General features: G+C 35.1%; 1 protein-coding gene across 4 annotated transcripts in view; it reads right to left on the bottom strand.

Moving 5' to 3' along the window:
- TUSC3 (tumor suppressor candidate 3) overlaps nt 1–13,625 on the bottom strand; it is a 106,053-nt gene that overhangs the window by 18,763 nt on the left and 73,665 nt on the right. For all 4 annotated transcript variants that reach the window (XM_040064567.2, XM_058420639.1, XM_058420640.1 and 1 more), the window contains one exon: nt 3,059–3,122. In XM_040064567.2, the coding sequence (XP_039920501.1) occupies nt 3,059–3,122 (64 nt within the window). The remainder of the gene's footprint in view (nt 1–3,058; nt 3,123–13,625) is intronic.

Genomic DNA, 13,625 nt, shown 5'->3' with positions numbered 1-13,625 from the left:
GCATCATGATATTTTGGAGTTCTTTTCCAACCTTAATGATTCGTTGATATTCAACAATGTCTTTCCAGTGTTCTCTGCTACATGCTCACGAAGAACTGCAGCCCACAGGAAAGGCTCACAATAGAGAAGTCCATGGAGAACTTTCTCCCATAGGAGGAAGCAAGGGAAGAGTGTGATGAGTGCTCATCATGAGGAAGAAAGAGGCAGAGACAATTGTGATGTACTGTACACAACTTCCACTCTCCATCCCCTTGCACCGCTGTGGGAGACCACATAGATAAATCAGGAATAAAGTCAAGCCTAGGTAGAAGGGAGGGGTGGGGGGAAAGTTGTTTTAAGATTTAGTTTTTATTTCTTATTCCTGTTCTCTGGGTTGATTGGTAGTAACTTCAGTTAATTTCCCTGAGTCTGTCCCTGTCCTTACCTTGACTGTGGGCCTTTTGCTACATTTTCTTTCCCATGACCAGCTGAAGAGTGACTGAGTGGCTTTGGTGGGCCCCTGTCCAGCCAGGATCAGCCCACCACTAGTGGCAATGAAGTTCACCCCTATCACCAGTCCTTGGTGAGCATACTGTACATGTACATATACCAGGTATGTAATCAGTAACTTTGTAGAGATTTTATTGAACTTAATTTTGCTTTATAAAATTACTTCAACTGCGTCTTTGACATCTTCACAAGCCCTTCTTACCCAAGTCCTAATTATGTAGCTAGAGCATGGAAAACTAGATCTTTATATAGAAATCATCTAGCAGATGGGATAGATAGATACACTATCTGAACCAAAATACAGAAATGCAAAGGAAATTCATATTTTTTCATCTGAGGTATTAAAAATTCACTTTATGAAGAAACACAACATTGCACTTCAACATCTACCAAGAACTGACAACCTTACTACTACAAAGTAAAAAGAACCAAATGAAACATCTACGTTACCTGAATAATAATGTCCTGTTGTAAAATTCAATGCAACTTTTAAAGGATAAAAAGAATCTTTTTTTTTTCTATTTCTCATATTTTCAAACAATGTTTTCTGAATAAAAAAATAATGAAGAAGCAATTGAGCAGCTCATAGTTATTAGCAACATTGAAAGAATAAACGAATATTAATTTTCATGAGTAATGGTTAAATTCTGTCAATATTTCACGTGAAAGATTTCATCGTGACATTTGTGTATGACCAGAAACTCATCTCAACAGTACTGTGCCATAAAAGGAAACCCTAGAGAATTCTTTCTGCAATTGGCAATGAACAACATCACTGAAAGGATTCTTTCAGACAGCTGCATTAATGTAGCTAGCCAACTTCCTGGTTTAAAGACAGTATCTGCCAACAAAATTATATCACTTTCATGCCTGACTCAAAGAAAACGTCAACAATTTTTAAATTTATTTTTAATGTTTTCTGGTTTGGGGGTTCACTTTTCTCATTCTCAAGCAGTCAATGGCATTGTTTTAGGTAATACATTTTTTTAAATTGCGTCAGTTCACAAAAAGCAGAAAACCTAGAAAACATAAATTGCAGCTCTGTAAAGGAAAGCATAAAGATGATATCAGTAAGATGCATATTCTATCTAACAAGCAAGAAAGTTTTCATATGAAATGCAGTAGCTGTCTCCGTGTACTTTTTAAAAAATGTAGCATTTAAAGCAATAATCACTGAGTTTTGACTTGGTGGTTTTCAGGTGGAAACTCCACAGCCTCTCTGGGTAACCTGCTTCTATGTTTGTGCACCCTCACAGTAACAAACATCTTTTTGTCTTCAGAGTGCTTTTCCTGGTTTTCAGTTTTAGTCCACTGCCTCTTGTCCTCTCAAAAGGGCAGTACTGAGAAAGTCTGTCTCCTTCCTCTTCATGTCCTACAATCAGGTATCTATAAACATTGAAGAGATCTCCCTGAGAGTCTTCTGTTGAGTAAAAATGCTCCAGCTCCCTCAGCCTTTTCACACAACATAATCCCCTAATCATTTTTGTGGCTCTTTCCTGGACTCACTCAACTAAGTCTGCAACATTCCTGTACTGGGAGATCCAGAACTGGAAACAGCATTATAGTCCAATTGCAAATATTAGATTTGCTCTGCAAAATATGATCGTAACTTTGAAACTAAATTAATAATGGCTATTTATGAAGCATATAAGGTTTCACAGGTAGCAAAGTGGATGCCAGGCAAATTATCCTAATGAAGGTGTAATGACAATGTTGTCTCTGGATAGGAAATGCAAAAGATGAAGGTAGACAGGGAAGCTACAGGAAGGGCAGGTTCTAAGGCAACATAACTTCAGAGAGAGAACAAGAGAGCAGCCACAATCCTAAAACTGGGATCCAGCTATTACTGTAGATTAGGAAATATTATTTTCTTTTGCTTGTTCCCCTTAGAGAAAGGTATTTGTGACGCAACTACTAAACTTTAGAATTGGTTAATGGTGATTAGAATTCTCATTCAATGAATAAAGATGACAAGAATCAGGGTTTAAAAAACCCCGAGAGAATAGGAGGTTTTTTTACAGTTTATTAAAACTTTCACAAAATTACCCAACCCCCCCTCCAGAAAACTCCAACTTAACTTTCTCTGACTCAGTAAGACTGAAAGAGTAAAAGTAGGTCTCAAATAGGTCCAAGGACTATTGTAGGACAAATCACCTTCATGCACAGTTGGTAAATTTGTGTATGCCTATCTTGTAAGTAAAAAGAAATAAAATTATTTTTTAATTGAATTTTTAACTATTAAAAAAAAGATTAAAACCAGAAGAAAATTAGTTTTTTGCCACTGGAAAGGTACCACTGAAAAGAAAAAAAAATTAAGAACAGTAACCAGTTGCAAGACTAACAAAGGAGGTAACAAGGTGCACATAGGTGAAAAGCAATGCCAGTGTTACTTGGCAGTAAATAACAAAAACAATGAATATTTGATATTTGATATGAACATACAATAAGTAAGCCAAAATACAATACCTGCTTAAATGGTCAATGATGTTCACTGGCAGAGCAATTTTATTTAACAGCACACTGTGCCTCATCTTAGTTTTTTAATATTTATCACCAGTTTCAAGGATACTCAGCAGAAGAATAATATGTGACTCTGCCACAAACTGAGCCTGGCTGCTTCCATGTATGTAACTCTGTAAAATAAAAACGAAAAACATTCCTCTTTAAGAAATCCATTGAAAATGGCACAAACAGATATGTGAGAATAAAACCTGTTTTGCAGAAAAATGCAGGTAGCAACAGCTAGACGTTAATATCACAGTTTGTGTATGTAGGTTTAGTAAAAAGAATGTTAAAAATTTAGGCAAAGCACATATTGTTTCAAACACAAAAGCTTTATGCTGGGATCTTTTTCACGCTGCTGCTACTGTGGAATAAAGAACATGCATTTATTTTGCTCAGGTGGTAATTTTTCAGAAGGAAAGTGGTAAAATCAAGGGCATGCCACAGCATGGTTTTTACAAAAGTGAAAACTAAAGCCTGCCTAAAACAAGTTACTCTGCTTTAGTCTTTCTCAGATTGAGTGAAGTTTCTTCATACAAAGCCTATTTCGTCTTTCTCCAGTAAGGTACAATTGTGTCCATCAAAGTTCCTAATGCATAAACCATCTTATTTATATGGAAATGTTGTAAATAAATGTTAATACTGAAACTAGGCCTAACACAGTCTACTGCCTTCTATTCCAAAGAACTATTGTTAATGGGCTCCCTTTGTACATTTATTTTAAGAACCTGTAGCGTATTAGAGAAAAACTGCTAGTATTTATTGTTAACTATCTATGACAGCAATAAATGAAGCAAATATCTGAAGGACTGTCAACATACACAAAATGAGGGAGATTGTCTTCCTCTCCTATATCAATTACAAATACTGAGTACAGTTTGTCATAGCATGCTATGTGAAAAGAAATACATTATTTGTATATATTCCTCTTAGGCATAGATAGAATTTTCATCTAAACTAAATGGAAAGAAAAATAATCACTAGTAGGGTGAAGAAACAGAAAACCTTTTGCCCTCAGTCTGCAGGTTTTTTTTGTTGTTGTTGTTGGTTTTTTTTTAGTTTGTTTATTTAACTAATAGGTTTTGCTTTAATTCAGTTTATTCAGAATAATTCTGGCTTAATACCACCCTTGTCATGATTCAGAACAACTCAAATTTGAAATAACTGGATGCTTCAGCATACAAAAGAATACCTTCACCTACACGAGTTAAAATCTGATTGGTGCTGTATCAGATAATGTAATTTATATTTATACAGTAGGTTGTTATCTATTGTTTTCAAGATTCAATCATATTATGCTCATTCAAATAACCAATTCAAACCTAAACCAGGCAAGACCTTCATGTACCTCAAGTTTCCATCTCTTTCTTTCTTTAACAAGATAAAAATCACTGATCTCATAAGAATATCTCACTGAAGTCTGATATGACAATGGGCCAAACTATATTTCTTGATATTTTGTTTTGCATAACTTCTTATAAATTTCACTAAGGCTACATATACATATATGCACCCCACGCCCCCCAACACACATAAATATATATACATGCCAAATGTACATAACAGAAAGGAAGGAAATAAGAATAATAAAAATTAAAGACAAAGTTAAAATGCTTGATAGATTGTGTATTCTGGTTCAGCTGTGACCACTGTCCTGTGAATGAGTGACTTTCTGTCATTATTTCAACATAACATTGTTTAGTTTTCCTCCAAACAGAAATGAATAGTCACTTCAAAAAATTTTATGCTACTGCTTCTGATGACAAAACCTGTTCCATGCTGGAGAAGAATCACATTTTAAGTGCTGGTCTTCTTCGCCTCTCATAGTAACTTTATTTAAAAACATCACTCAAGCTTGTGTGACTTCTGGGAATAAAAAATAACTACAAAGAATTTTATTACTGAAATAGGACAGTTTCATAACGATGTAGCTGTCAAACCTGTACAGTAACGATGGTTTTAAAAATGCCAGCAAATATTCTCTCAACTCTGAAAATTTCAAATATTATTTTTCAGAAGCTATTCACACTTGAAAAATTGACTAAAAAATTACCTAAAGGATCTTAATTATCTAAAAAAATATCATCTAAGGATTGTAGGAAACCCATTTTGCAATACTGTCTGTGTACACTACTTGCAATGCAAAGCTGAAACACCACAAAGAAAATACTAAAAGCTTAAAAAAACCCATTACATAGTTACTGCTTTTAAAATCATATTCTGATTCTAAAAAAAAGAAAAAGAATCAGAAGAAATTCTGATTTTAAAAACTTCATGGCAAGTTTTTGCATGTTACTGAATTGGTATAGTGATTTAATATAATGCATTCGCACGCTTGGTATCACAATAATATAAGGTACAGCTGTGGAAAGACATTCTCAGAAATCTTTCACTAGAAAAACAGAATCACAGAATGGTGTGTGTTGGAAGGGACCTTTAGAGGTCATCTAGTTCAATCCCCCTGCAGTGAGTAGGACCATAAACTATATTAGTCCAACCTGACTGAATTTTGTCAGGGATCACTTGAATGTTTTTCATCTATAACCTCTTTGGACAACCTCTGCCAGTGTCTCACTACCCTCATGATAAAACAATTTCTTCCTTGTATCTCATCTAAATCTACCCTCTTTTAGTTTAAAACTATTATTCTTTGTCCTACTGCAACAGGTCTAAAACATCTGTCCCCATATTTCTTATAAGATCCCTTTAAGTATTGAAAGGCTGTAATGAGGTCTCCTCAGAGCCTTCTCTTCTGATTCATTGTCAATCACTGTGATAAAATCCTAATAAACAAGAAAGAATTAAGAGCAGAATATCTTTCCCTGACTGTTGGTTAAATTAACAGAGCAATTAGTTTTATTACATGATGCAAAATACACATATTTATATCATTATTAGAACAGTCTCTGAAAAGATAAAAGTCCTTAGGAAACAAAATCATGAAAACAAAGATAAATTCACAATCAGTTTAATTAGGTGAGAGATAAGAGTCATAGCTGTCATCTGATACTCCGTATAAAGAAAAAAACATCAACTAGATATAGTGTATTTGCAAATGTGATACTTGAATGATCCAAACAAAAATAAAACCTGACAAAAAGCTATAATATGAATTTCTCGCTAAATGTCTCAGGTATTTCTTTAAATGTGAGTTGCTAAAGGCAAAGCCTTGCTTACAATGAAGTGGATGTTTTTTGATTTAGTTCTGGAAATCTTAAAAAGCTAGTAGGAGACAGTTGTTACATTTCCAGAGACAAGTCAGAAATGGATAAAAGCAAAGGGAGAGGCCACCTTGAACACAAAAGCCAAGTTTCATCTTTGAGAGGGCAAGAGACTTCAGGTCAACAGAGAGAGTTGAAGTAATTGAAAGAAATAATTGAAAGTCACTCTGTTAAAGTATTAAATAAGGCAGATATTTACTGTACAGTACTGATGCTTTGAGAGGTTACCTAGAACAAAGGCTAGACAGTGTTAAAGGAATAAAGAAGGTGTTTATTAAAAAACCCGTCAAAGGATACACCTTAGGCAGTACAAGAGCCCTCCCATAGCTGCACCCAAGGTAGACAACAGGTCACTCATTTTTACACTTTTATAAGTTTGGGTCTATTTACATATTGGGGTCAACTGTCCAATTACAGCTGCAGGTTATGAAGTCCCATTCTCTATGAAGTCTCCAATTCTAGATTGCTCTCCTCAGTTCACTCTTGTTTATACGTTTTGAGCCTAAAGTTCCAAAACTGTCCTTGCTTCTCAGGCTGGAAAAGGATTGTTTTGTCTAACTACACTGTGATGAAACTTTATATGAAGTTCAGAGTTATATACTAATGCAGTACAGAGTCTGGAAAATATGAAAGCTAAAACTTAAGGCCATCTATATTGCCTTGGGGAAAAAAAAAAAAAAAGGACAGACCATAATTTTAACTACCAATTTTGTTCTACTACAAATGTTTTTTGGTAGATTATTCTTAAAAGTTACCTAGCAATAGATCTGTGTGTGATCAATAGGGTCCTCAAATTGCTTCCTCAAGACATTGTTCTCCAAGTACTCAAAACAGTAGCATGGCACATATCCTCTATAGCTATGGGTCAACATCAATGCTTGAAGTACAGAAAGTGACAGACTATTCTAGGAATGAAGATTAACCAAAATAATTTACATTTGAAAATGTATTGTGAATCATCTGAATTCATGACAGTACCTCATTCCATTTCTTTTGAGGATTAGATATTAACCACTTCACAAAAGAATTACAGGATGTGCTTTTCCCTCACGGAACCTTCAGACCTAATTTCTAAGACAAAAAACACAGTAGAAGTTTTCAGAACAGTATTTAATGTAAAAAAATATGGCAAACAGCTTTTCTTGAAGAGCAAATGGTGAGAACTGTATGGCATTTGTCTTTTTGTCCTTCCCTACAGGCACATGAAAATACTTTGAGGCCACTTGAAGTTGGATTAGATGTGTATTGATACATATTTATGCAAATGGACGCCCCCCCCACCAGTTCTGTACACTGCAATGGCCACTGACTCATCAAGTTTTGAAATTCATGGCCATCTGTGGCTCATGCTTACCTAAAATAGAATGTATTTAAGGAAACATTTTTATAGGACTATTGAATTAGCTACTTATCAATTCTCAAACTAAAGAAAGGAACTGGTCACCTGTGAGGTTTCTTTATTTTCATATTACTACTTTCCTTCTATAAGAAGATTGCTGAATGACCCACATGCAAGGCACACATACTCATGAAATTTTATTTGAAGCTACAAACCATTAAACACTGAGAAGTACGTTGGTTTTGCCATCTTTTCTGCTTTTTGACACTGAATCCACTTAATATTTGGAAACTCTGTGAAGCCTATCTGGCTGCAAATGCTTTAGGCAAATGCTTTAAATAAATTCATTAATAAACTCAGATTTTCTCTTTCATTTTAAAGGCAGCAAGAGGGAGGGCCAGCTAAGATAAAGTTTGCAAATATAAAGTCTGTGAAAGAGAGCAACCACAGATTGAGCAGAAAACTGGACAGCCACACAAGTAACACCGCCACACAACAGACAACAGCAAATATCATGCTGGTAGGACTAATAGGGGAACCAGAGCCTGAGGAACTCACACTCTGAATAACCAGTCCTTTTCCAACTCCAACATTCTCCAATCTCAGGTCTTATTTCAAAGAAGCTATTTGAATTTTGAACTGGAATAATCATGTCCCTAAATCAGGCCATTTTCTTTGGCAGTGACGAACAATTGTTCAATGCATGCATATTTTTAAAAAACTGTGTTGAATGTTTATCTACTATTCATAAACTCATTAAATATTTAGTGTTATTGAACTGCAGATGGTACACACACACATACATATACATATAAAATCCCACACCAGAATATTCAAGGACAACAACAATGTAATATCCTTTAAAATTTCCCTAAATGCAGCATATGCGTACGATTTCTCTTCAAGAGTGATAGTCGTCATGGTTCAGTAATATACTTAAGTATAATCTATGCTCTTTTATTCCTTTCTGCTAATACAGTGTAAATAGATCAGAAACAAAGTAAGGAGAAATAAGGCCTCTGCAAGTCATGTGCTAATTCTTAAAGCAAGAAGAATTTTTGGACTACCCAAAATTAAAACATGATTTCAGCTGCTTTCTTAAAACAAACATCACAATGTTTATTTTCCATTAGTATGTACAGGAAGGATTCTAGGGCAAAGGGAGCTGATTAAACTGAGCTGGATTTAGTAATAGCCTGAAATACAAAGCTGCTTCAGGAAGTGTAATTTTGGATAACTGAGAAATAAATCATCCTAAGTTTACGAGATATGACATACATCTAATTAAAAAGTGTATTGAAAACTGATCAAAAGCAGACAACTTTGCTAATAACTATTCTTGAAAAAGATGAGCTGAATTTGGATTGTATATTGAAGAAATCCCTAGATGGAGACTGTGTCCTGAAGGACACAACAGGCCAAGTTCAAGCTAATATATATGTAGAAAGCAATGAAGCAACAGAATAGTTAACCATCCCAAAGAGAGCGTTATGAATTCCACACCATTAGGATAAGCACCATTAATTGGTCTTCTTTTACTACATTAACATTCAGGGTGAAATTCATCAGAGAAAGGAACATTACAGAGGGCCATGGATTACTTAATTATGATTGAGTCTTCGGAATGGAATATTTTAATTAAAGACTACCAATTTTGCCAAGAACATGCATTAGATATAAGCAGTTGTTATCTCCTCTTAATTTAGAGGAAAAAGAATTATGTGCATTCTCTATGAATTCAGATTTTACATATTTTCCAAGTCCAGGAATGGCAGGACTTTCAGCCATATTTAAATATTTTAAAAGCAAAGGTTCTAAAACACTGCCTCACAATACTATTTCAAGACCTTTTCCATTTAAGTATGAATGCAGAAAAGGTTTAAAAATTTTATGGAGGACAAATGATTCATTCAGTAAATGAAACTCTTTGAATCCAAACATCAAGGTATATAAATAAATGTTGTATAGTGCGATTTCATGATCATACCTGCATTTTTCCAGATAGGTTTTCTTTTAAGCAAACTATGCAACACTTCAAAAGCAGCTTAAACTACCCAGCAAGATTAGGAATAAAAATCTTACACAGCTCAAAAGCCCAAGATTTCTGGATATGTTACTAAAGCTACCTATTTTACTATTAAGCTTTCTAAAACCAACCCAGCACAGTTTCACACCGCTTCACTTGAAGTATGCACACCAAATATACTTCTTTAATTCCTACAGGGTAGTATTTGTTCAGTTCATACAGGCAAATCAGACTTCTAACTTACAAAACCAGTAAGGGACTTCCTACGAAGTTATTGGCCAAGTCAGGTCTGTGAAAATCTCAGAATAGAAGCCTCATCTAATTCCCTGCTTTTGTTCCATCACAGAAGATACTATTATCTGCTGGGGATAGCACATGTTCGGTGTCCTATTTCCCCTGTAACAGCCAACCCCTGAGAGCTCTTCTTGTGCCCAGTGAGGTAAAAAACCTTGAGATGGTACTGGTTGCACAAGGTACTCACATGTGTGAGAATGCCTACCAACCGGGAACATCTATTAACATATGGACGTGATTAGCCAAATTAACAATAAGCCTTTTATTCGGACAGAGGGATGTAATATGGGTATGAGTTTATTTTAGAGAACTTAAACGAAGCTGAATCTCAGTAAATAATGAATCCCATCTCAAAAACTAAAGAAAGACAAGAAGCCTTAAAGTTAGTTAATTTACTAAAAGAAACCTCTGACAAGTCTAATCACATATTAGTATTTAAGAGTTAGGAAAATGTCCAAGTATTTAATAAGGCAATTTCTTTTATTGTAGATAACCAAATATAAAAGGGTCATCTGCAAATGATGTTTAATGGCTTCAAAAATTAATGTAGTATTAAACACAAGATAAATCTAAACTCACTTACTGTTAACAGAAATCCTGAATAAATTAATTTGCATTTCTAGCAAAATAAAGACCACATATGACAGTAAGAAACATAGTCAGCTATTTGAGACAATATATTTTCTAGGAATTTTCATTTTATTTAACAATAAACAGAAACAAATTTTAATTTAACACTAACCCACCTGAAATAAACATTTTCTTTTGAACAGTTACTAGCTTTATGAACACTTCTAACTCAAATATAAGCCAACAGTTCACCAGTCTGGTGAAAATTTCATGTATTATAATCCTAGCAATCAATCCCTCTAAGCAATGTCTCTACATGAAATGCCATCTAGCTCAGATATAGACCAGCAAGACCAGGATTAACAAAACAACCAAACTGCATACACCAGAACATATATACTTCCATATACACTTATATACTTCCAGTAATTTTATTCAGTTTACTCAAGCAACTTACTCTAAAAATTAATAGGGTATATAGAAAATCAATGCTGAAGCCTAAATAAAACTCCATGTGTTTATTATTTTTTCATCATCCTTGGTGTAACAGTTAGTGCAAGTGCTCAGACTCGCTTACTAAATATGACCATAAATCATATCAGATACTTTTGACAAGTGGGTTTACTAGCTATGGATGAAATCAACCCTTTTAAAGAAATATTTAAAGTTGGTGGTTTTTTAAGAATCTATGTAATACAGACACACAAAACAAAATCATACAGACTCTTTGATTCCCTCATATCTAAATTCAATGAATATGAGTTAGATTTTCCAGGCCTGAGCTCATTCCTGTGTTCAACATTGATCAAACCAAAAACTGAGTTGGGACAGCAACGACTTTTCATAGGACTGGCTGGATGAAACAGCCTGTGCTGGCTGCATTCCACAAAGTCCATCTGGCACCAAGCACAGAATATGATCTGAGTTTCCAGCCCTAGAACAATAGTGGAGAAATGCTGCCTTACTTTTGAAGACAAGCAGGCTGTATAGGGTAGTTGGTACAATTTAAAACAGCATACAAATCCCAGTTTATGCTTCTGTTTTGGTTGTTCCTATACAGCTTTAACAGCTATACTGCATTATTTAAGGTTTCTAGAAGTACTATCAAAGGAGTCCACTAGTAACCTGCTGAATTAGAATTAATTCTGAGGAACTTCTTCCATATTTATTAACCACAAAATAATAAGAGAACAAAAGGTACAGAAAGCCTTCAAAGAATCATACTTTGTGGATTTCAGAAAAAAACCCAGAACTTAAACCTCTCATTAGGAATAAAATAGTGCTACCCTTTCAACCTTAATTCCCATGTTACATAATGGATGGAACAAATGCCACAAATTTCTTCCCTCTAGAAGTGCAGTATGACACACAGTACCCAGGTCAGAGACTTCAATAGAGATGAAGATTTCCAGGATCTCTGAAACAGCATGTTTGTAGATTGGGGAAATTTGAGTGACTCAGCTTAGCCTACTTGCTAAAGGAAATATTTCTTTTTGCAATTGTAATGCCTTAACGACTGCTTTTTTATTAATATAAGAAAAATGGCAAAAAAATCTCAGAGAATAGTGATACTCCTGCACATTTCATTAGACCTGGACAACCAAACAGTGATTCTACTGAAAGAAAAGCTGTGATTAAAGTTCAACTATTAACAGTTGTTCAGGAGTATGGACTGCTTCTGTAACACATAGAAGCCAAACCACAATACTTCTAATTCGGAAACAAAAGAAACTGAGATGTTTATCATGAATAGCATTTCTCTAAAAACACAAACATTGGTAATAACAACTATTTTCTGAACTCACAAATATCTCTTTTTGCTCTCTGATGCTGAGCACAATATGGGATAAATCTCATTAGTCTCAGAAAAAAAAAAAGAAAAAAAGAAAAAAAAAGTTAAAAGCAAGGTAGGCACCTAGATTCTGTCATACAGCTATTCCACAGAGTGGAAGTGTGATGATATTCACAAAATTGGTGTTCTGACAAAGAATGGTCATGGCAAAACATGATAGTATAGTAGAATGGAAGGCCTCCTTACAAACTATAGAGATGGAAGAGCAGAAAGAGACATTCAGCTAAGCTCACATTGTTGGTGTTATTTAAATTATGGTTTAGTGTGGTGGTTCTTTAGAGAGACCCAGACAACCGCCAATGGCAAAAGGAAAAAGCCTGCTCTTTGTCCGGGGGGAGGAAATTATAGCTTTATTTGGTCCAGAGCTATCTCAGCTCCTTTCCCGTCCTCACCGGTGCCAGAGAGAGTCCAGCCCCACCCCATCCCGGGGCTTTTTCCTCGGGGGGCAGGGCCCAGAGGCAGGGACAAGCCACTGCCCAATCAGGGACAAGGTGGGAGTGGAACAGAGTTGGGTTACATTCCAGTGTGAGGGATGGGCACTGCTGAGCAGGGACAGACCACGTGATACAGTTTCCAAGGAGAACAGGGAAGAAAACACAACACCAATATAAAAATGAAATGCAATATAAACTAAATTAACACACTGTAACAGTTTAGAATCTATGACTAGTGAAAAAAAAAAAAAAAATGTATCTTTCTATTCTCCTGGGTGTGCAGTAATATTTTCTTTTGACAAAGAAATTACAGCCATTTTGGATAATGCCTTCAGCATAATCCCATACATATTTTTATAATATTTATGACTCAAAAGATGTTTTTAATTTCCTAGTCAGGAAGTACAATATTTCCTCTTTTGAAATTTGAAAGTGTTATTTCAATTGGATTTCCAGCTGTGAGGCATATAAGGCAGCTTCACTGAAATACTGAAATGCTGCAAGCAGAAATGAAGACAGACTACTACCACACTAGTTCCAAAATATCCCGAAACCAAAGGGCTGTGAAAAACACAAACTAAAAGAAGTTTACTTTGTAACTGAAGCAAGAACAGGTGTAAATGCCAAATTACCTTAAAGCTACAATCCAATTAACAACAATAGAGGAGTTGGGAGAAGTGAATGAGTCTGTTGTTCTGATAAAGAGCAAAACATTTGCACTAACATCTGATGATAAGGAAGTAACATAACTACTACTTCTCAGCTGTGGGTGCAACTTAACTGTGGCAGCAATTGTAAAAGAATGTGATCAGGGCAATTTGCTCACTGAAATTAAAAACAAAAAACCAAACAAACAACCCAAACAAACCAAAAAAGCCAACAACAACAAAAAACCACA

The sequence above is a fragment of the Hirundo rustica genome, chromosome 5 (genome assembly GCF_015227805.2).
Source record: "Hirundo rustica isolate bHirRus1 chromosome 5, bHirRus1.pri.v3, whole genome shotgun sequence".
NCBI lineage: Eukaryota > Metazoa > Chordata > Aves > Passeriformes > Hirundinidae > Hirundo > Hirundo rustica.
This window is presented reverse-complemented; position numbering and strand designations above follow the sequence as displayed.